Source organism: Pinus tabuliformis, chromosome 8, assembly GCF_031772625.1.
Source record: "Pinus tabuliformis cultivar Carrire ecotype Pingquan chromosome 8, CPIR1, whole genome shotgun sequence".
NCBI lineage: Eukaryota > Viridiplantae > Streptophyta > Pinopsida > Pinales > Pinaceae > Pinus > Pinus tabuliformis.
This window is the reverse complement of record NC_142294.1, coordinates 1,695,944,770-1,695,969,162: the sequence shown is the minus strand read 5'-3', so window position 1 is coordinate 1,695,969,162 and position 24,393 is coordinate 1,695,944,770. Positions and strand designations below refer to the sequence as shown.

The 24,393-nt window shown below is 39.8% G+C and overlaps 1 protein-coding gene across 1 annotated transcript in view; it reads left to right on the top strand.

The window, feature by feature from the left end:
* Positions 1-17,431, top strand: part of LOC149242780 (vacuolar protein sorting-associated protein 45 homolog) — a 163,778-nt gene extending 146,347 nt beyond the window's left edge. Inside the window, exons 9-13 of the mRNA XM_089374317.1 lie at positions 15,814-15,969; positions 16,087-16,194; positions 16,420-16,541; positions 16,663-16,794; positions 16,873-17,431. Of these exons, the coding sequence (XP_089230443.1) occupies positions 15,814-15,969; positions 16,087-16,194; positions 16,420-16,541; positions 16,663-16,794; positions 16,873-16,927 (573 nt within the window). The 3' untranslated portion in view covers positions 16,928-17,431. The remainder of the gene's footprint in view (positions 1-15,813; positions 15,970-16,086; positions 16,195-16,419; positions 16,542-16,662; positions 16,795-16,872) is intronic.
* Positions 17,432-24,393: the final 6,962 nt, after the last annotated feature.

The following is a 24,393-nucleotide window of genomic DNA, read 5'->3' as shown; positions in this document are numbered from 1 at the left end:
AGGTTCTCAAATCATGAGCAGTTTACAAAAATGAGTAATTCATCCTTGAAATTCTCAACAAGGAGATTATTTTACAATGGAGTATTTCAAAAATGTCCTTAAAAGTGGGTGCATTACTGATCAATTGGCCATAAGGTGTGCCCTTTGCTCAAATTAATGTTTTCATTGGCCATTAATACAAAGTGGATACAAGACCAATCTTCTTCAATGTTGGAGCTGATGCATCCAAGTGGATGACTAATGTGGTAGTCTTTTTGAAATGAACATTGAAATCTTCAATTGTAGTGGTGATGATAATCCTTTTGTGAGCAGTTAGGTGATGTAAACATTAATAACTCCTCCTAACATATATAAATAAATGTTAATTTATTACTTTTCCAAAATTTAATTATGAAAGACAAGCATAAGCTCCTATACATGACATCAACTCTTAGGACAAAGTGTGTCTCCTACGGGACTAAAATGTTGATTTGGGGTAGCATCGGATGTGCTCTAGCCACGAAAATTGGTGGAGAGGCTAAGGCACATGAGATTCCAATACCCAGAAAGGGTTTGGGCAAATTCTAAATAGTTTGAGAGATATTAAAATAATTAATGTTTTTAATGGAGTCCCTAAGTCTAAACTTAGGGGAAATAAAATATTAATGTATATTAATATAAAACTGTGTTAGAATGGTCCAAAAGTCATGGATCAAGCCAGATCTAATCTTAGACGTTGATTAGGGACTTTAATCTCAGCCGCTGATTTGTCAACGAGAAATGTATAAGAGGAGGCTTGAGGGTCATTTGGAGAACACACCAAGAAATCAAGATTTCGACTTTCTGGGGTTGGGTTTGCTAAGAAAGTTGAGAGAGTTATCAAAGTTGCAGTTGAGGGGAAGTGAATATAGAAGCAGAGAGGCAGAGATAGCACCAGGAGAATCAATGCAGTAGCCAGAGAGAGGGGCGTAGTCTCAGGCCATGTAGTAACTCCACTAACTTAATTCATATTATTCCTTCAGGTCAGTCTTTATTATATACATGAGGGAGATTGTCCACTTCATCTCCCGATGGCTGTTCATATTTCTTATTATTTATTGACATCAATTATATTCATTCACCCAATCCTTATGATTAGGTGTCAACATTCCCCCCTTAATCTGAGGGGATGTTGGTGAGTCCAAGCATCATTCTGAATCGTTCAAGCTTTTCTCTTCCAAGCGCTTTGGTGAAGATGTCTGCAATTTGCTCATTAGTGGAACAATGATGGAGATGGATTGTTTTGGCCTCAACAGGATGTCGAATCAGATGATACTTAGTATTGATGTGCTTCGTTCGATCATGGAACTTTGGGTTCTTGGCCAACTTTATTGCAGAGGTATTGTCAATCATGAATGGAGTTGATTGTACTTGTTTTATCTGCAAATATTCAAGAATTTTCGTGAACCACACAATTTCTCTTGTTGCCTCAGTTGCTGCCACGTATTCTGCTTTTGTTGTGGAATCTGCTGGAACTGATTGTTTGCGTGATCTCCAGGGGACAGCTCCTGATCCAAGACTCATAGCATATCTTGAAGTAGATACCCCAGTTTCTTTGTCTCCATCGAAGTCTGAATCAGAGTATCCAATCAAATTGAAGTCTACCTATGTATACTTGATTCCAAAGTCTTGAGTTCCCTTCAAGTACCTTAGAACTCTTTTTGCAGCAGACCAATGTCCTTCACAAGGCTTTTGCATAACCTGGAGAGGATTCTAACAACAAACGAAATGTCTAGTTTGGTAGTAGTTAGGTAGTTGAGACTTCCTACAAGCTGTCTATACTTTGTTGTATCCTCAAATTCTTTTCCTTCAATAGATGTGAGCTTTAAGTTTTGTTCCATTGGAATAGTAAGAGGATTGCATTCTGTCATGACAAACATGTTCAACAGATCTCCAATGTACTTCTTTTGAGAAAGAAATATGGACTTCGGATGTTGAGTTACTTCAATACCAAGATAGTAATGAACATAGCCCAAATCAGTCATTTCAAAACTTTTTCCCAATTCCTTCTTTATAGATGCAATGTAGCTTTCATTGTTCCCTGTCATCAAAAGGTCATCTACATATACCACAAGATATACAACTGTTTTGCCAACTTTCTTAACAAATAAAGTTGCATCATCAAGATCAAAATGTTTGAAATTGAGTTTTAGAAGATGCTCAGTTAGTTTTTCATACTAGGCTCGCGGTGCTTGTTTGAGGCGATACAAGGATTTCCCAAGTTTGCATGCTTCATGTTCATGTCCTTTCACAACAAATCCTTCAGGCTGGGACATAAAAACATTCTCTTTTAGATCCATTCAAGAAAGCAGTTTTTACATCCATCTGATGGACTTTCCAACCGTTCTGAGCCGTTAGGGCAAAGAGTGTTCAGATGGTAGCCCATTATGCTATGGGGGCAAAAGTCTCCTCATAATCGACCCCTTCCTTCTGTGCAAAACCTTTTGCCACAAGCTTGGCTTTATGCTTGTCAAGTGAGCCATTAGCTTTATACTTGTTCTTGTAGACCCACTTGTAGCCAATTGGTTTGGTTCTTAATGGAGGATCAACCAGTTTCCAAGTGCCATTCTTTATGAGGGCATTATACTCCTTTTGCATCGCTTCTTTCCATTCATCATGAGAAGTAGCGTCTTTGAAGGAAGCTGGTTCAAAATCAGTAGAGAAGTTCAATTCACAATCATAAGAAACATCCATATCAACTGGTGAATTAGAGTCATCTACATCATCTCCATTTTGCCGGTTTGAATTTCTAGTTCCTGTCTTTTCAACCTCATGAGGATGAACACCTTCAAGTGTCTTTGTCAGCCACTTTGGGGGTCCTTTTTCAGATGGTCCGGGTTGCTCCGTTGATTGAGTTGGGACTGAATCAAGATTGAGTCTCCCAATTCTATCAATCACATCACTTAAAGCATCATCCGTTGTTGGAGTTTCATGTGGGGGAGAGAGTTCTTCAGAAGAAGATTCCAGATGTTGATCTAGTATAGGAATCCCCCTTCAAGATGTGGAATCTGATTATCAAATTCTTGAAATGATTTTGCATTTGTGAATCTTTCCAAGCGATCAAGTTGTCGTTCAACAACATTGTCAGTTTTGGATGATTCAAGAAAAATTACATCTCTAGATACAAAAAACTTTTTATTGTCTTCATCATAGAGACAATATGCTTTGGAGGTGTTCGAATACCCCAAGAAGATACACTTACGACTTCTTACACCAAGTTTATTTCTATGTACCTTTGGTATCAAGGCATAACAGGTGGAACCAAAGACCCTAAGATGCTTTATAGAAGGAATGTGCCCATATCACATTTCATAGGGAGTCTTGTTTCTGATAGCATTAGATGGACATGTATTCTTTATATATGCAGCACATAGAATAGCATTAGTGCAAAACGTTATTTTTACATTTTTGAAGAAGAGCATGGAGCGTACCATATTTAAGATTGTCCTATTCATTCTTTCAGCTACACGATTCTGTTGGGGATTATAAGGTACAATTGTTTGATGTTTGATCCCATGTTGGCGAAGATAGTTTTCAAATTCATTTGATGTGTATTCTTTTCCATTATCAGTGCGAATGGACCCAATATGAGATTGTGCATCATTTTCAATCAATTTATGAAAGTTCTTGAATGTTTGAAAAGCATCAGATTTGTTCTTCAATAAATAAAGCCAGCACATTCTGGTGTAGTCATCAATAAATGTTATCATATATTTATTTCCATTTGCAGAAGGAACATGCATTGGACCACATAAATCTGAATGAATGAGTTCAAGTTTTCTATGTGCTTTTGAATGTGAATCATGAAAAGATTGTTTGCTATGCTTTCCTAGAATGCAAGCATCACATTGCTTAAATTTCCTAGGAATTGTAGGCAAACTAGCAACACCATTTTTATTCAACAAGCGGAGGCTGTGATAGTTCAAATGTCCAAATCTAGCATGTCATAATAAACTTGATGGAAGTGTACCTTCTTCATAATGAGAATTGTATGGGAAATGTTGTGCACGAGCAGAGGTACCTTGCAGCTTGAGAAGCCTTTCTTATTCTATTCCCCTCATGACAAGTGAGTGGTCAGATGCTTTTCTCACCTCAAGCTTGCCATCAAACATATGAATGGAGTGACCTTGCTGGCAGATGTGGACCAAGGACAAGAAGTTTCTCTTCACTTGTGGGAGATATAGAACATGATGTAGAAGAAAGTCTGGAAGACCAGGCAATTTAAGCCTGATTGTGCCAAGCCCTAATGGCTTGATTTTTGATTGGTCTGCAAAGTATATTGCTCCATCAACATTGTCAATAAATTCTTCAAAAAAATCTTTTCTATGAGTAATGTGGCAAATTGCTCCTGAATCAAGCAACCAATCATTTTTCCAAGAAGCAAGTGAAGCATTAAATAAATCTTCATTTACTCCAATATTACATTGTGCCACCACATAATGAGCAGATTCAGGTGCTTTACCTTTGTTTGTGTCATTAGTTTTACCTTTCTGTTGGTTTCTTTGCTGCTCAATTTTGTCCCATGGTAACTTGCATGTAGAGGCATCATGTGATCCATTTCTTTTGCAGCGTATGCAGTGCAAATCTGCCTTTTCTCCTTGAGAGTGTCTGCCCCCCTGCCTCTGAAATATCTTCCTCTTCCTCTTCGACCACCTCTTCCTCTGGAAGAATCTTGAGCAGGATTCTTTTCTTTATGAGCAAGGCACATAGCCTCTTCAGAAGATTCAGGGGTTGTCTTCTTTCCAAAAGCTTTCTCTCTTTCAACAAATTTTTTCACAAGAGAGTCAAAGGTAATATCTTTGAGATTTCCATTTGCTTGCAATGACTCAAGATAATTGGAGTAAGTAGGATAAAGTGCCTTGAGAAAAGCGATAAGAGGAATATCCAATTCGATGTTAGTGACTTTGATATCATGCATTATAGACTTTATTTTGGATGCAAGAGCAAGAGGATCATTATTTTGCAATTCAAGAGTGAAGAGTTTAATCATGAGTTGAACAACTTCAAGTGCAGAATGTGAGTCATAGAGTTCTTTCAGCTTTTGTAAGGCTTCGAAAGTAGTTGAAAATGGCGAAATATGGTGACTCACCTCTTCATTTACAGATGCTGCGATTAATGCATAAGCTTTGCTGTTCTTATTTTCCCAAATGGCGAACTCTTTGTCTGAGTTAGGCTGTTTTGGCTCTTTGTCTCTGTCTCCAATACACACTCCTTTCCACAACTCATTGAAAATGAGGGTGTGTTTTATCATGCGGGACCACTCAGGATAGTTTTCCTTGCCAGTGAGAACTATTCCCACAATAGATATGATTGAATGCATTTTTAAAACTGTGTACTGTAAAAAAATACTTCTGCTGCAAAATTTTACTCCTAATGGGAAAAAATATAATTCTGATATGATGGGACAACAAATTCAAATATCAATACGCATTAAACTGGACAACATTAAAGTATATGGGTGGGGCAACGTAAATACATGGTGAGTGTATTACACAAAACTGTGTATCAATGTAATACACAAACCTGTGTATCAACGTAATACACAAACCTGTGTATCAAACCGGACAACATTAACAGGCATCCACTCCGGCATAACAGGCATAACAGGTATGGTAATTTGAATTTGTAGAGTTGCTCACCCCTCCCGCTGTGGGGACATGGACCGGTGGAGATTTGATAGGGTGGAGGACTTCTATAGCAGTTGCATAAGTGGAATCCGCTCCGGTAGGCAGCGGCGGTGGAATCAGCGCCATGTATGGTAATGGCGGTAAGAATGGTCAAGGTATGGAGAGGTGTGAAACAGTGTATACCACAACGTATACCACACAACCTCCAAACGTTGCTTTGCCTGCTCCTAAACACAACCTCCAAACGCTGCTCCCTCTCGGCAGACGCACCAGATTATGAATTTGGTGGACCAAAAAGGGGAATCGCAAGGAGAGATGGCGATCAAAAGGGTTTTCAATCCAACAAATAACTTGGCTGGTGCAAGCTCCTCCTACTCCCAATCCCAAAGCCAAATTGAAACTCGCTTGACTGGAGAAGGTGCAGATTCCTCCTGGTCAATAATCAATGGATTTTGCTACTCCCAAACCCCAACCTGCTCCTCTTCTGGAAAACCGAGAGACCTAGAGGCTGACGCTGGGGTTTCGTGGGGCATATTGGAGCTGCCAGAGTGTTTATTTGGGGTTTCAGCTGGAATATCTGCTTTCGAGTAGAGAGGCATTACTGCCGAGATTTTTCTCTGTTGGGTGAGCCGGATTTGGCACCCAGAATGTATTCTAAAACTGCTTAATAAGTCAAACCCTCAGATTGCTGCGCCGATTTTCCAACATTGGGTATTTCTGGGGACATTAGTCCAAAAACAACGGTGTCACTTGTGTGCTTGTTTCTATTTCCTTCAGTTGATGATCTGTAATGTGTTGAACATGTACTTGTATTTATATCTAGTATTTACATGGTAAATAACGTGTTAATTAACAAAACAAGTAGGTAGGAATAAATCAGTAAAGCGCATGAAGGGTTTCTAACGTGTCAGACTCAGAATTTCCAACATGGTATCAGAGCATAGTTGCAGATCATAGGAGAACTGAAGACCAATGTTGCACGAAGCGCCCCCCCCCCCCGCTCCCCCCCCACGGTTCCAAGCCCCGAAGCGCGTCCCGTATGGAAGCGCCTAGGAAGCTTGGTCGGAAGCGCGCTTCCGAAATTTGGAAGCGCCGCTTCCGAAATTTGGAAGCGCCGCTTCCGAATTTTTTGTCGCTTCCTGGAAATTCGGAAGCGTGGTATAGAAGCGCTGAAGCGCGCTTCGGGCGTCGAAAGTGTGGCGCTTCGGAGGAGGAAGCGTACGCTTCCGGAAAAGCGTTTCGAAAATCGTTTTTTTTTCAATTTTTTTTAATTTTAGGTGAGTTTGCTTGTTGGGGGTGGGTCCACCTTGGGTTAGGGTGAGGAATGAAGGCAAAAAAATGTATAAATATAGCAGATGCTCCTTCATGGTAATGTTAAATTCTTAAAGTAAAAGTGACATTCTCCTTTATTTTTCATTTTCATCCTTTTACTTAAATTTTTAACATTACCAGGAAATGACTCAGGATGTTTGAGAGTGGTTCCAGCCTCATTGGACTTCATATGGAGAAAATAGAATTTCATATCCTATTCAAAATTCAACAGACTTAACAGTTTTCAGGAATTCAGGATCAATGGGATTGTGGCATTTCATTAGATTATATCAAGTATGAAGGTATGCGATTAGCATTTAGTCAAGAGCACCAAGCCCTATATGTACCCTAGTGTTGGTGGTGTTAATTGTTGGACTCCTTTGTCACGCGGCACGCCCTTAGCAAAAAATTACCTTTCAATCAAGTCAAAATCATCGATCAAGCATGTTAAGCTTTTTCTACCATATTTTAAGTCTTGAATTAGGTAGTTTGATCAAAATTGGGCAATGTTGACTAATATCCCTAGACAATCGAGGTAGAGGCAAAGGCTAGAAAAGAGGAGAAGAATCTGGATTCTAGATGGTTGATGCATCTAAATGGTTGATGCTCGAATAATTAATCATTAATGTACAATGCATGTTATATCTATCTTGATTTATGCAAAAATATGCATGTTTTCATGTCTTCTACAATTAATTTGCTATTTGGGATGTTTGTTTTGAGTATAAATGCAAATATATATATATATATATATATATATATATATATATATATATATATATATATAGATATATAGAGCAGATGCTTCTACGGACGCTTTGCTTCCTAGATTTTTGGAGAATGACGCTTCCGCGTCCCCGCTTCCAAAAAACGCTTCCGCTTCGCCCCTGCTTCGTGCAACATTGCTGAGGACATCAGCCGAGCAAGAGTAGAAACAACAGAAAACAACTGTCCCGAGTGACAAAAGCTGTTCCTAGCAGAGTAGTAGCAAGGAAGGGGTGACGCAGTGCGTGTGTCATCAAGATTGAGCCAAGAAGAGGCTGCGCAGATGCAGAGGGAGGCAAAGACCATCTCACACAGAGCCACGCAAAGGCCAGGAAGGCTGACGCAATTGGCTGAGGAAGCTGATTCGCTGGTGCCGGGATTACACAGAGCCTAGGAGTTCTAACCTTCAGTTTGTTGGGCTTTAGGAGGCTGTGGGTAAGTTGCAGAGTGAAGCTGGTGGGGTACTGTAGTTAAAACAATACCTAATAGGGCAAGACCAAGGTAGAGGGAGTTGGTGCTGAGGTGGATTTCTAGCCAAGGAATCCAGATCAGTGTTGCAGTTGCACAGACGATTGGAGAGGGGCATCTCGATATTGGCAGAAGCGTTTCCAGGAGGGAAATCGAGGCTCAGAGGAATCATACCGAGAACTTCCAAGAGGGAAGGAGAGGAGCAGTGAAATGGCACTACACGAAGTAAGAGGCCAGGACAAACTAGACGGAGCCTCAAACTTCGTAGTCTGGAAGGCCAGAATCTTATCCATATTTGACAAGAATTGTGTCAAGCACTTCGCCTTGAGGACGATAACTATCCCAGTTGACTCGGCTGATAACGATAGGTACGAGGATGCAATGGCGAGGGCTAAGGGTATCATTCTTGACGGGGTCAAGGATCATATGGTACCACATATTGCCGAGAAGAACACGACACAGGAGATGTGGGACGACCTGACCAAATTGTATTGGCATACTTCCGTGCAGAGGGAGATGCTATTAGAAAATCAACTGCGATCATACCAGATGCAGAAGGGAGAATAGATCGACCCATTCTTTGGTCGATTGAAGGAGATCTGGGATCAGCTAACTTCCATAGGGGCAATGCCAGATCCAGAATTGATGGTGAGAAAAGCCTTGAACGCAGTCTCAGAAGAACGGGAGGTGTTTGTCCAGAGCATATTGGGCAGGGCGACCCTTCTAGATTGGGAGGAAATGTGGGCTGCTCTTCCTCAAGAAGAGATCAAAAGGCTAAGAAAGGCGGGAAGCAACGACAAGGGGATCATAATCAAGAAGGAGGAGGAGGATGATGTTGCCCTAGCATCTAAGGGAAAGCAGGAGAAATAGAAGAAGGACCTCACCAAGGTTAAATGCTTCCACTGTGAGGAGCTAGGTCATTATGCGACCCAGTGTCCAAGGAAGAAGAGTAAGGGAGAGGCCTCCGAGACCAAGGCAGCACCAGCAAGGGCAGAGAAGGAAGTGGAGACAGACGATGATTGTGCCATGAGTGCACACACGCCACTTGAGCGGAAGTGGGGAGACATCGAGCTGTAGTCAGACAGACTATAGGCGATGAGTGGCAGGATCCTTGACGTACACAACTTCTTAGATTAGGCCTTGCTATGAGAGCCCCGAAGAGGAGTAACAGTGCTGGCGGATGTCAGTAGAGACGGATGCGGATGGAGCGAGAGAGGGAGCTACAGTGCAGGATTCCCAGGACAACATGAGGCAGCAGTGTGAGAAGCACGGGAGTGTTGTACCAGTGTAGGATGGCACAGAGAGGTGTGCAACTGTGCGAGATGCATAGAGTTGTTGCAGCAGTGCGAAGGTCAGAGAGGGAGCACTTGTCAATGACAAAGGGAGCTTCAGCATTAGGAGTGTTTCTAGCCTGATGAAGATGTTAGGGTTGGGATATTAGTTACTTACTTCTCAGTAATTGGGTTGCAGTGCAGTAGTCAGCAGTGGTAGTGCTATGGGCAGCATGATGCAGCATGATGAGAGGGGTTGCAGTGCAGATGCAACAGTGGCAGTGGCAGGGCCATGGGCAGCGACACGAATGCAGAGGGAGTTGCAGTGCGGATGCAACAATGGTAGTGGAAGGGCCATGGGTAGCAGTACATGATGCAGTAGTGTAGAGGATGTTGGGCAGCAGACCTAGCATCAACACAGGGACCGATGCTGGATGATCAGGGTGATACTGAGTGAGGACTATTGCTAGAGCATAGTCCTCGCTAAGAGGGAGTGTTGATTTGGGGTAGCATCAGATGTGCTCTAGCTACGAAAATTGGTGGAGAGGCTAAGCCACATGAGATCTCCAATACCCAGAAAGGGTTTGGGCAGATTCTAAATAATTTGAGAGATATTAAAATAATTAATATTTTTAATGGAGTCCCTAAGTCTAAACTTAGGGAAAATAAAATATTGATGTGTATTAATATAAAACTGTGTTAGAATGGTCCAAAAGTCATGGATCAAGTCAGATCTAATCTTAGCCATTGATTAGGGACTTAATCTCGGTGATTGATTTGTCAACGAGAAAAGTATAAGAGGAGGCTTGAGGGTCACTTGGAGAACACACCAAGAGATCAAGATATCGACTTTCTGGGGCTGGGTTTGCTGAGAAAGTTGAGAGAGTGATCAGAGTTGCAGTTGAGGGGCAATAGAAGCAAAGAGGCAGAGATAGCACTGGGAGAATCAACGCAGTAGCCGGAGAGAGGGACGTAGAACCAGCTAGGGGTTCACGCATAGCTAGCCAGGGCTCACACAGAGGCAACCAGGAGTTGCGTAGTGCCTCAGAGGGGCCAACGTGGGTGACAAAAGGGCCAGAGGGTTGATATAGTGCCTCCAAAGGCTGACGTAGGGGTTATTGGGCTGACGCTGGGCCAGAGAGGACGACGCAGTCCCTAGAGGCTGACGCTGGGCCAGAGAGGATGACGCAGTCCCTAGAGGTTGACGCTGGGTTTTCGTGGGGCATATTGGAGCTGTGGAGTTGCCAGAGTGTTTATCTGGGGTTTCAGCCAGAATATTTGCTTCCGAGTAGAGAGGTACTACTGCCAAGATTTTTCTCTGTTGGGTGAGCCGGATTTGGCACCCAGATTGTATTATGAATTTGGTTAATAAATCAAACCTTAAGATAGCTGCACCAGTTTTCCCGCATTGGGTTTTTTCGGGGACATTAATCCAAAAACAATGGTGTCACTTATGTGCTTGTTTCTATTTCCTTCAGTTGATGATCTGTAATGTGTTGAGCATGTACTTGTTAATTAACAGAACAAGTAGGTAGGAATAAATCAGTAAAGTGCATGAAGGGTTTCTAACGTGTTAGACTTAGAAATTCTAACATAAAATAAGGCATGTTAAGTGATGATTTTTGGTAGGGAATGAAAAGAGGATCCTCCATGACATGACCATCAAGCAATGTTATCATAATTGAATTGACTAGATTTGGTAAGAAAAACCAGACCAAAAAACCAATCAACCAAAAACACAAAATATTCAAAATTTTAACGAAAAACATATATATATATGTGTGTGTGTGTGTGTGTGCATCCATATGAATCCAAAGCATTTATACATAAATAAGAAAAAGTTCTCATTTATATAGCAACATGTAAGGGTACACAACTAAAATAGCACAGAGTGCAATCCATCTCTGAATCTAAAATACATCAACAAATAGGCCCTAAATGCCCTCTAGCATCCAAATAAATCTTGCAATAACAAATACCTACATATCATCAGAATATTGCTTATATTTGGATCTTTGTCATCAATATCACCCTCTAAGCATTAAAATAAGATAGAAAAAGCTTAGCAAGTCAAGTCAAGATTTTGTTTGATTGATGGGTACATTTTTAGTAAGGTAATGATAGAGGAGTCATACCTGACAAAGTCCAATGGAAATGTTGTAATCCTCCTAATCTTGGAATCTTGAAAATTGTTAAGTTTGCTAGATTTTAAGTGGAATCTAAAAATATACCTTCTCTATATGAAATCCAATGAGATTGGAACCACTCTCAAACATCTTGAGTCAATTAATGGTAATGTTAAAAATTTAAGTAAAAAGATCACTTTTACTTCAAGAATTTGTTAAAATTGGCAACTAGAGCCAAACTCCACATGGGTCATCTTATTTATGACAACTGATATTTTTCTTGGATTTCTCTCTCCGAGAGGTGTAAGATTGATCTAAAGATCATCCGATTCAAACATGTACAAATGAAAATACGAATTTATTTATATTATGGACAAATTGTCAAGGTCGGCCAGCAAGCAAAACAGGCATTCAAACCCCCAACTCATCCTCAACGTTGCATATAAAAGGAGACCTCAAGTCATTTTATCATCATCTCATCTCATCATCTCTCTCTCTCCTCTTGTGATTGGGTATGCAAATCTGGGCAGCTGTCTCTCACACGTGCAAAGGAAGGAGGACGATTTTCTGTTTGATTGTTTGATTGTGTTGACCAGCGTTGACTGAACTGCAGGATTGCTGTTTGACTGCGTTGACCTCTAGCGTTGACCTGTTTTGACTGCAGATTGGGTGAGGTATCCTCTTCCTAGCAGGCCATAGATCTGGGCACTAAAATCAAGGTGATCTGACTTTTCATTTGACCAGCGTTGACTGCCCTAGGGCTGGGCGCAGTTTGACTTTCGTTGACCAGCATTTGACTAGACTTTTTTGGACTGTTTTGAGCTGATTGGGCTTGCTGTTGGAGGCCGAAGTTGACTGGGTTTGACCGAGCTGCTTAGAGGAAGAATTCTGCCCTATTTGACCAGCGTTGACTTCTCTGGTTAGGGCCTCTTGGTGCTGTCATAAATTATCAGATTTGTAATTTGTACTATCTTTCTCTCTGCTGAACTATTGAAGAATATAAGAAGAATTGATCAAAGGTTTCCCCACAATGGGGTTTGTCCTTGGCTGGTGCCACATCTTGTGTCCTCTTGTCTTGGCTTGTCTTCTACTATTTATGTTTATGTTCTATCTGCATTTTGCTATCATGCTGATGTGATTGCTAAATTGGATATTGATATTGGGCTAACAAAAAAATTGAAGAAAATTGCTCTTAAGCATAGAACATACCATTGTTACATTAAATTAACAGAATTTAACATTACCTTTAATTGCATAGCATTAGTAGGGAAATATGGTCAAATACTAGGCTTCCTCACTCATAATTTTTTGTGCTTTTCTAATAAAAATTTTGTTCAAAAGGTCCTTGGTTGCATTGTACAAAACTGGTCAGTTCGGTGGAAAAAGGTAAATTTGGTACTGAATCGGCTTTTTCTGGTCCATGACATCAGTTCAGAGTCTCAGACTGGTTTTCCTTTGAAAATGGTTAGACTAGCCAGTTCAGTCTGCTCCAGTCGGGTTCTGAGAACACTGCACACAAGTCATAGAGGTGTTGGTCTTCCATCATTTTTATTATCTAACATTCAAGAGCTAGGATTTTTTCTTCTTTTTTGTATCTGCATTTGAGAGGGAGCTTCATCATTTGATTGTCATTGCTTATCTTCATTTTCACTATGCCTTTCTTCTATTTTATCTGGTGTTCTATTCATTGAACACATCCCTTCTGTTTATATTTTCTTTAGACAAGCTAGGGATTATGGAGATAGGCTTATATGAGGTGGCTTTACATTCTTTCAGTTTCATTCATTTTGCTCTTTTCCTCTTTGCCCTTTTAGATATTCTATCGATAATCGTGGGCATTTTTCTACTTACTAGGCATTTCAACTTTCAAGCTTTCATTCTCATATATAGACGTTTTGAACAATGACCTTGAAGAGCCAAGCGTGAAGGGCCAAACTCCTTTTTCATGAATGGAATGGAGGTGAAGGGAATAGGGTGGAAAGTGTTATGTATGAAGGGGTATATGAAGTGCTCCCTCAGTAAGTAAGCCAATAGCACACATTGACCATGGGAGATGACACACTTCTCAAGTTAAATTTTGTCAGATCACAGTAAGATGGGACATACCAGTAAATTATACATTATGAAACATTGGTTGATCCTACTTTAGCAAAGATCTCTGTCACCACCCAGTAAAAGTCACAACAATATCCAATTCAGATGTGTACACCATCAACAATTTGCATGTCAACATGATTGCATTTGGGATCTAAAAGTGAGGAAAACATCTAATGTATCATGGTTTGTAGGCACATGTATGTGAATGAGAAACTGAATGAGTAATCTAGATGAATGAGCAACAGCTATGGGCAAGGAGCTTCTGCAAGCAACATCCCCCTTGTGTATAGAGCAAGGAAGATCTCCTCTGTTTATAGAGTGAGATCTAACTTTCTTTACGATAAAATATCAATATTTGATTTATTTCCTTAGATCTACTCCTAAAATCAAGCAATCTAAATCTAACTCCTAAAATCAAGTAATCTAACACAACATGAAAATAAAGTGGTCAAGCCACATGTACAATGAGTATGATGAGATAAGTCCAAAAGGGAAGTTGATACTCCCAATCAAGAGAAGAAATTGTCCAAGCTGCCTAGTTTGCCTCCAAAGGCCCTCCAGATGTGGGTGCAGTTAGTCAACAATCTTTGAAGAGGATGAACCAAGCCATGAAACATGTTGACTTTTGAGGTAACCTTTCGAAGTCAACAAGTCAATACATGATGAAACAACCCCAAGTCAATGGTCTTCAACAATCTTATGGTCCAAGCCTCCAATCATGGTCCAACATCCACCTTGATTTTTGCTTGATTTACTTTGATGCTGCTTACAGAGTGGAGAGGACCCCAATATTTCACCTCCAAGGCTCCAATGTTCCTCTAATTTTAATGTGACTTGACCTTGGATGGATGCCACCTTTCAAACAGTGCCATATATCATGTAAAACATGGTCCAACACCTCCTTATAGTATCTCGCATGATGGCCCATGGTCATGCCTTGGGTTAGGGTGCCTCCACAAACCATGGGGATGTCCCTTTAAGCCACAAATTGGATCATTAAACCCAAGGGATTAATCTTCAATCCAGTTCATTAATTCTTCAAATCAAACCCTCAAGGCAATCCCACATCATCAAGGGTGTCTCAAGTGATTGTCACCTTATCATAAGTCATCCTAATCACCATCAAATTATCCTGCAGCTGCCATAAGTGCAAACCGGTCATCAAATCATGTGTCAATCAGCTCCAAATGGACCAATGAGGAGAGCATTGCATACCTGTCCATGTGGCACACCCATGAGATGCTCAAGTGTCTATAAATAGCTCCGAAACTGTCTCAGGAGGTGTGTTCAATGTAAACTGCCTTCGGAAATGTGAATGAACCCAAAAATCAGAATGCAAAGATCATGAAGAAGGGCTATGCCATGCCGCAAACTGCTCTTCTCACCAAAAGTTTGCCCCTGCTGAAAAGAGGGGTGACAGAACCGATATCTGTAATACCTTTCTGGGATGATGAATAATATTTCAAATCATGTCTTGAAAATTTTGTGGCTATGTTTCTGGATGATATTATTATTTAGAGCTGAAGTGAGCACGGTTACAAATCACATTTGAAAATGAGTTCTGGACGTGCTTTGATGTGGGGAGTTTCAAGCAAAACTTTCCAAATACAGGTCTTTAAAAGAGGAAGTGGAATGCATGTGTTAAGTTGTGTTAGGAAAATCTGTATAGCGATTAGCCAATGAAAATGATATTGGTTTGTAGACCCTTTTTGCAAAGGAAGACTATAAAATAGGTTGTCATAGCTATTTCTGCAGATGCAACAGGAGTTCAAAGTGGAAAATGTCATGAAGCAAAGTAGTTTCCAGAGTCCGTTCTGAGCTTTAGCATCATGATTAATGTATTTTCATGATATCAACATTTTATTTTTGACCAAACCTCTGGGATTTGAAGTTAATATAAAATTAAGAAATAAGCAACCTAGATTAGTCTTGACATAAATGTCTATATTTATGAGTCATTTGAAAATTTGCATCTGTATTAACAATGAGCATCCCACAAAAGAGCAGTACAGCTTCTAACAGTCCAGAGAGTTGTTAACATGCTTGCAGTAATTATATTTGTGGCATAAATGCTAATTGGCATACCTTGTAACTAGTTGGTAAAGCTATACTTTGCTGATTAATGTGCAGGCAGTTATGAATCACTTGAATGATGAAAGTGTTTCTGACGTGGACCGCTTACGTTTGGTAATGTTGTATGCTTTGCGCTATGAGAAAGAGAGTCCAATTCAGCTGGAGCAGCTTGTGCACAAGTTGGCTTCGCGACCAACCAGATACAAGTCTGGGGTAACCTAACTGGACGATTCCTTGAGATTCTAGAATGACAATCATGGGATTAATGTCATTTCAAGGTATTTATTGTCTTATATTATTTACTTATGAAACCATTTTGTGCTCCTGCAGCTTGTTCATTTTCTGTTAAAACAGGCTGGCGTTGATAAGCGAACTGGCGATCTATTTGGGAATCGCGATTTTTTCAATAGAGCCCGTAATATGGCTCGTGGATTGAAGGTTTGATTGCTATGTCACTAATAATACCAGTTTTGTTTTTTTAATTTAATTGCAAACCAATGGAATATGGAAGGAATTTCATTTGCAAGACGTTGTTCGAGCGTGAACAACATATGATTTTGGTGGTTTTTAGTTTTTTATTCTGCAATTGAATTTTTGTTACAAGGGGTTGCGGCTACTTACCTTCTTGTTAAGCTGACAGATTCTTTTATACAATGTTTGAAGGGTGTAGAAAATGTTTATACTCAGCACCAACCTCTTTTATACAACACAATTGAAAGTATAGTGAAGGGACGTCTGAGAGACATTGACTATCCATTTATTGGAAACCATTATCAGCAGGTCAGGTATGTAATTGGTCTCTGGTTGCCATGTAAACCAGAACCAGCGGAATCAAATACCGATGTAAGTTATCTTGGATTGTTGTTCTCGGCTAGTTCACCCTTATTTGGCTTTTACTTTCTGCAGGCCACAAGAAGTTGTCATTTTCATTGTTGGTGGCACAACATATGAGGAAGCACGCACAGTAGCTTTGCAAAATGCGGCCAATACAGGAACACGTATTATTCTTGGAGGCTCGGTGGTTCTTAATTCCAAAAGGTAGAATAGCCAAAATATTTTAATTATAAGTTGTTGCCTAAAAATTATTACTTAATTGTCGTGGCTTTGAGCATGCAGGTTTATGAAGGACTTGGAAGAAGCGCTACGGTCTGCTCGTGCAAATGTCTTCTAGTTTATAATGACGGAAGCCTTCTAGCCACACACTGATTAGAGTTTTAGGAATGAGCCCTTTTTTCCATAGCTCTGCTGCACTCATATATTTCTTGACCGAACCTGTTTTGGCATGTCAAGTTTGTGTGCAGCTTCTGTAATAAAATCATATTATTCATTTTTTACGTTGTCATCGAGAGCAGTATGCCATTCGACAACTTTCTTTGGTTACTTGGATGGTAAGATTTTGAAGATGTAGACTTTGGTCATACATTTATTGTGGCCTGGGCTTGTACTATTACGTAATTCATTAATATTTTAAAATAACACCAAGGGATCAAAATGTCAATACCTTTACTTCGACTTCTTGGGCCAGATTGTAGCTTAATGTTTCGAAATAGAGCAGTGGTTGGGAAGCATTATATCAAGAAGTATGTAATATCCAGAATGGGTACCTTGTATTGAATGCGTAACAGCGGGTCTGTTAAGGACAATCTTTCTTGTGTAATAAAACCATCGTTATTCATTTTTTCCCTTGTCGTGGAGAGCAGGATGCCATTCGTTCAACGACTCTATTTGGGTACTTGGATGGTAAGGTTTTGACGATGTGGATTTTAGTCATGCTTTTATCGTGCACGGGCCTTGTACTATTGTGTATTACATGAATACTTTAAAAGTATACTTAGGGGATCAAAATGGCAATACTCCTTCGTTCAGAACATAGCTTAATGTGTTAAGTAGCGCAGTACAGCAGTTGAGAAGCATTATATCAAAAGTATATAATGTCCAAAATGGGTACCTTTTATTGAATGCATAAAAATGGGCGTACTAAGGACAAATTTTCTTCCCCGGAGAGGATAACAAAAGATAGCTCTGTTATAAAGAAACTTAGCTTTATGCAAATCCTACTCAAGCAAGCGCTAGGGTGTGTCACTCTGGAGATCTGCATTGGGTTTACTTAAATCTGCATCTTTAGAGAAGGATGTATGACCACCTCAAACGTCTACAGGAGACCCCACTTCTGTGGTCACGTCGTCACAATTATCAGAATAATCAGCAACGGTTCTCAATTTGATCCATACAGACTTCCTGCAGAAGACCGCACAAAAATTATCAGTAGTTTTATCATCAGCAATAGTTCTCTAGTGACTTCACACACTATTGTATATACTATAATTCCTCAAGCACGTCATGACCATCATCAATTCCTACAAGCCCTACATTACCTAAATGGTAAAAATATATGGTATGGTTCTCAAGGCATGTTAAGATATGGTATTCCTCAACGCTATTTTGAAAATGGTTGTGAAGATAAAATTTGATTATTGATTTTTAAAAAAAGGTGAAAAAACACAGTTAAACCCTTTTAAGAAGATTACAAGAGTGAGGTCATTATCCTATTGCTGCAGATATTGAGACATTTAAAAACAGTAAGAAACAAAACAAACTCCGATTAACAAAGAGCGCAGGACAAAACAATCATTACTACGTGTCTCCAACTTGGACAATTCTAATAGTTTTCTAGAGGGTGGTGGTTGTTTTTGCCGCTACACTAGATGTTGAGGATTTTGTGTCCAAGAGCATGATGATACCACTTCCTTGTTTATGTAGAAACATACAAAAGGGCAACTCCGGGAGAGAGTCCACCATTGCCACTTTGCACTCAAGCTTAGTAGCGTTAGGGGAGGAAATATTAACAAGGAACACAATCCCAACACAGATATGCCAATGTGGTTGTTTTTTTGGCCCTAGATGTCGAGGATTGTGTTTCCAAGAACGTGATAATAGCTCTACCTTAAACAAGCCGAAACATACAAGAGAACTCTTGGAGAGTCCATCATTGCCACTATGGGCTTAAGCATAGTAGCCCTAGAAGGAGAGGCAAATATTAATGGGGAACACAATGCCAACACAAAGATATGCTATTGTGGTAAGAATTATTATAATGGACATTGCATAAATAGTAACTACAAGCCAATTTGGGCGTACGCGGCACATAGTTATCAAATTTCGCTGAATTGAAGTTTCCGGTACAGAAAAACAATGTAAATCTGGTTCGGCTGAATAGTCAGTTTAGTTCAGCTTTGCTATGCGTCATTGACTATACTGCACTGAATTAAATTTGAAAATTTGGTAAATATTTTACGTGGACATGCACAGATTCTTCTGTAATAGCTTTGCACTTAAACAAGTGTTTTTCATAACTGGATTTTTCCCATGTGAATTTTCCATGATCTGATGTTAGTACATGATTAACGTACCAAAGCTAGCCTCTAGATTGGGAAAATTTTGGTCCAAGAGATTATTCACAACCCACACAATTAGCTTTGACAATTATTATTCATGTGGGATTATTCACAACATACACACCTAACAGACAATTAAAAGGAGATTATTAATGTGGAGACACAATCAAACGATGAGTATTAATGTGGAACCAAAATTCGAATATGAGATGTCATTGTAGTCGTAAGATTTGCAATTATTATGGACAACATACAGATAACAAATACAAGCCAAATAAAAGGCTACCAGACATAACATGAAACAACCAACAATGTTAGTCTCAGACCTATTTGGGGGCTTGCATCCCAAAGCTAACTTTTGCATTGGCAAAGTATTTGGTACAGATAATGACATATATATACCATCATTATATTCCAATTGAAATGTATGTGGGAATATTCACTATATACATTGAACAACCACAACTAAAAGAGTATTGAGGAGTATTAGAGTGAGGGAGAAAGTTATATTGGGACTACACCCTAAAGCCAACCATTGTGGGAATATTCACTATATACATTGAACAACCACAACTAAAAGAGTATTGAGGAGTATTAGAGTGAGGGAGAAAGTTATATTGGGACTACACCCTAAAGCCAACCATTGGATTGGCAAAAGAGTATTGAGGAGTATTAGAGTGAGGGAGAAAGTTATATTGGGACTACACCCTAAAGCCAACCATTGGATTGGCAAAGCATTTGGTGCAGTGAATGTCATATAAACCATCTTTATGTTTTGATTGTTATGTTTGTAGGATATTTACTATACTAACTCAACACAAACATTGTGACACATACATTGATGAGAGTATTAATGTGGAACAAAATACTAGTATAGAGAGATACCATTACATTGATAAGGTTTGCAATTAAAGTGGTTATTACATAGATAACAACTTCAAGCCCATTGAAGAAAGTGTATCTAAGTTTGGTCTTTATAAATGTAATTTTGATCTTTGTACTTGTCAAAAAAAGAATTATTATTTTTGTCATTATCAAGAATGGGTTTCTTGTCCATTTGATAGGTCAAGCACATGTTTAAGTGCTTCTAGGAAAGTCAAAGAGTTAATGTAATGGTTAAAGACCCATGTGGGCATGTTAAACTATGTAAATCTATGTATTAGAGTCAAAGAAAGATGCCAAATGTGATCCTCCAAAGCAAAGACAAGTCTCCTCTCCAAGTCTGCTGATAAATGAATTTTTGGTGCACTTAAAGTCGAGTCAGCCTCACTGGCTCAAGTCGGTTGATAAATGAATTTTTGGTGCACTTAAAGTCAATTCGGTCTCACTGGCTCAAGTCGGCCCAAATAAGAGGGACGATCTCCTATATATAGGGTAGTTTGACCTCTCAAATAGATCATCAAATGATCTCTGAAATCAACAAGATAAAGAATCAAGAAAGAAGTGCAAAAAGGAGCAAGAAGGTGCTTCTAGGTCAACGAAGAAGGAGAGAAACAAATTTGAATTTTGGAGATATTTTTGGGGCCTAATTTTGTCACACGTGTGAAGAAAAATAGGATAGTTCTGCAGTCACATCAGATCCACCAAGTACAACAACATAATAATGTTTGATTGGGCTAAGAAAAGACTCCTAATAGGCCTCCATCTCTAGCGAAGAAGGGGAGACCTAAAGCGAAGGAAAGAAGCAAGTGAAAAAGGTCAATTTCAAGCCCTAGATCAGCCACACGTGCGAAGAAATTAGATTTGTAGTAGGGTTAGGAGGATTAATGTTAAAATTGGCAACTAGGGTCAAACTCCATGTGGGTCATCTTATTTATGGCAGCTAATATTTTTCGTGGATCCCTCTCATCGAGAGGTCTAGGATTGATCTAAAGATCATTCGATTTCGATAAGTATTCATGGAGTTATGAATTTATATGTGTTATAAGACAATTCGTCAAGGTCGGCCAGCAACCAAATAAACCCCACATGTGCTCAACGTTTTAGTATAAATAGAGGTGGCCTTCAAGTCATTTCAACACACTTGGGATCTCTTCCTCTCTCTACTTGTCTTTGGGTTTTAGTAGGAGGAGAGATCCTAAGGGACAACACTGCCCTGATCCAGAGGCCAGAAAAGTCGGAACTGCTGGAAAAGCCGAAATTGCCGGAAAGCGGGAACTGCCGGAAAAGCACTATTGGAAAAGCTGAAAAAGCTGGAACTGCTGGAAAAGCCGGAACTGCTAGAAAAGCCAGAATTTCTGGAAAAGCCGGAAACACCGAAACTGCCAGAAAAAACGGAAAAGCCAGAAATGCTTGAAAAGTCAGAAAAACCGGAAATGTCGGAACTGCCGGAAAAGCCGGAACTGCTGGAACTGCTAGAACTGTTGGGAACAGTCGGAACTGCCAGAACTGCTAGAACTGTTGGGAACAGTCGGAACTGCCAAAACTGCTGGGAACTTCCGAAACAACCAGAGCATCTGTCTCCGAAGGAGAGAAACATGCAAGGGACAACTAACTAACATTGGGATAGTTGTATGGTACTTAGCAGCAAATACACCAAGCATGCAATGTTATAGCTAGCATGCAAGGGACAACTAGCATGCAACAACAAGCATGCTAGGGACAACAAGCAAGCAAGGGACAACAAGCAAGCAAGGTGCAACCAACACATAGGTCAGGATGGCAACATGGTGCAACAATGGCACATAATGCAATATAGTGATGGGTACAATCATGATTAATGAAGCATGATGAGATGCAGCATAGTGATGATGGGTGCAGCATGGTGTAGTGCGGTGAGGTGCAACATGATGACGAAATGCAACACAATGATAGGTGAAGGAGTCACCTTGGAGAATTAGTTGAAGCAACATGTCTTCAACTGATCTCATGTATCATCTTCTTGGAGATGATCTATGCTCTTATCTAGATAAGTCAAAGTGTTGACTTCTGTTGTAAACATACTATCTCTCTCTCTCTTTCTGCTGAAATATTGAAGAACATATAAGAAGAATTGATCAAGGGTTTCCCCACATTGGGGTTTTCCTTGGCTAGCGCCACATCTCGTGTCCTCTTGTCTTGGCTTGTCTTCTGTGATTTATGTTTATGTTCTATCTGCAGTTTACTTTAATGCTGATGTGATTGCTAATCTGGAAAAGATATGGAGCTAATTGTGAAAATTGAAATAAACTGCTCTAGGCATAGAACATACCTAAAATTAACAATTATCCTCTAACTTAGAGATATACTGAAAGAAGAACCTCATTCTCTAGCCTAATTATCAAGGAGAAGGAAGACTTCCAAGCGAAGTAGTGAAGGAAAGACACCAAAGAAGAGGTCTCTAAGGAGACCTAGGGTTTCTACAGTTGCCAGAAAAGGAGCGAAGGAAAGTGCCATCAATGGCTGGAAGAAGTGCGAAGGAAGAGATCAAGGTGCAGTGTAGGAGGCATTGATTGAAGGACAAAAGGAAGTTGCTAAAAGGAGACTATGTCTTGTGCTTGGAGGATCTACTGGTCAAAGGTCTAGAGTTTGGCATTTGTCAATTGAAGCTTCAATAAGAGAAATTTGCAGAAGGATTTTCTTGTCTAGGAGAGGGAGGTTTTGCCCTAGCTGAGAGCCAACATCTTGTGTTCTTGTCTCTTTCATTTTGGTAACTGTTTTATGAAGTAAGAAAACACACTCTAATAATAATAAGAGAAGATTGTGGTAATAAGAAAGAGTAAAAGTACCTCACAAATAGTTATCATTGTCAGAAGAATGTCATCTTACCTAGATGCCCTAAATTCTTCAACATGGTATCAGAGGTAAGGTGACACATCAACGAAGGGTATCTCAAGAACACATATCATTGTTAGAAGAATCTCATCCTACCTAGATGCCCTTAATTCTTCAACATGGTATCAAAGCTAAGGTGACGCATCAAGGAAGGGTATCTCAAGAACACATAGAAGGTTGAAGCATTAGATCTACAAGCAAGGGTTCCAGATCCCTCAAAGACAAGGAGGATTACCATCTCCTCTTCTAGATCCATCAAGAAGGACCACCATCCTAGGAACAAAGAAAGAAGAAAGCCTTCCATCTAAAGGCTTCTACAAGAAGGTACATCCAAGAAGGGTTTACATCAAAGACTCATCATCTTCAAAGGAAGGTACTCAGATCCAAGCCCATCATTGAAGATCTCCAGATCTACACATTAAGAAGTTTTCATCAACATGCAAATCTCTCACAAGGCAACTTGAAGGAAGCATCTTGAAGAACTCTGAGATCCAAGAAGCCAAAACTTCAATCATTAAGGAAGCAATGAGATCTCTTCATCACTAACACTCTCAAGTAAGTATTTTTATGTCCTCTTTTGAACATATCAAAATGTATTTCTGCAAGGAGAGCAACAAATTGGTTCGGACTACTAATTTCCTTGCATGGAAAAAGAGGACTAGTCTACTTCTATAAGAAAATGAAGTTATGGACTACATCAAATGGAATTTCACTATTATCAAGCCCTAGCAAAGTATAATAAGGATGAAACAAAGGCTCAAAGGATTTTGATAGAATCCATCAAGCACCCTCTCATTCCTTATGTTTCCAAACTTGAAACATCTAAAGAAATCTATGATAAGCTGGTGGAGCTATTCTCAGTTAGTACAACTGGAGAAGTGATATTGTTGCGTAATGAACTATATAAAATGAAGATCTCCAAGGAAGAAGGAATAACTCCCTACCTCTTGAAGGTCTCTGAGATGAGAGACCAGCTGCAAGAACTAGGAGAAGTTATGTTAGACAGAGATGACAACTATGGTGTTCAATGCATTACTTGAGGAATGAGGCAACTTCACATCAAGTATATATGCCAAGAAGGAACCTACCTCGTTGAATGAACTTTGGTCTCTCTACAAAATTGGAGAGACTCGACTCACAACCAAAGATGATGTGGGATCAAAGGAGCAAACAATTGTTGCTATGGCCAAGAGAAAAGGGAAATTTGGCAAGTTTAGTCCACCGAAAAAAGGGAAAAGAGATATGTCCAAAGCCTAATGATTTGGCTGCCAAGAATATGGACACTATAAAAGGGATTGTCCTAAGTTCAAGAAGGACAACAATAAAAGGAAACGATAAGAAGCCCACATTACCCAAGAAGTGAAAGAAGAAGAAAAGACACAAAAGGAAACCCCTCTGGACCTATACTATGACTGAGATCAACTTCTTCACATAAGTCTTCTTTAAAGTTTTGGGTATCATAGGAACATGTAACAGTAGGATAGAATGC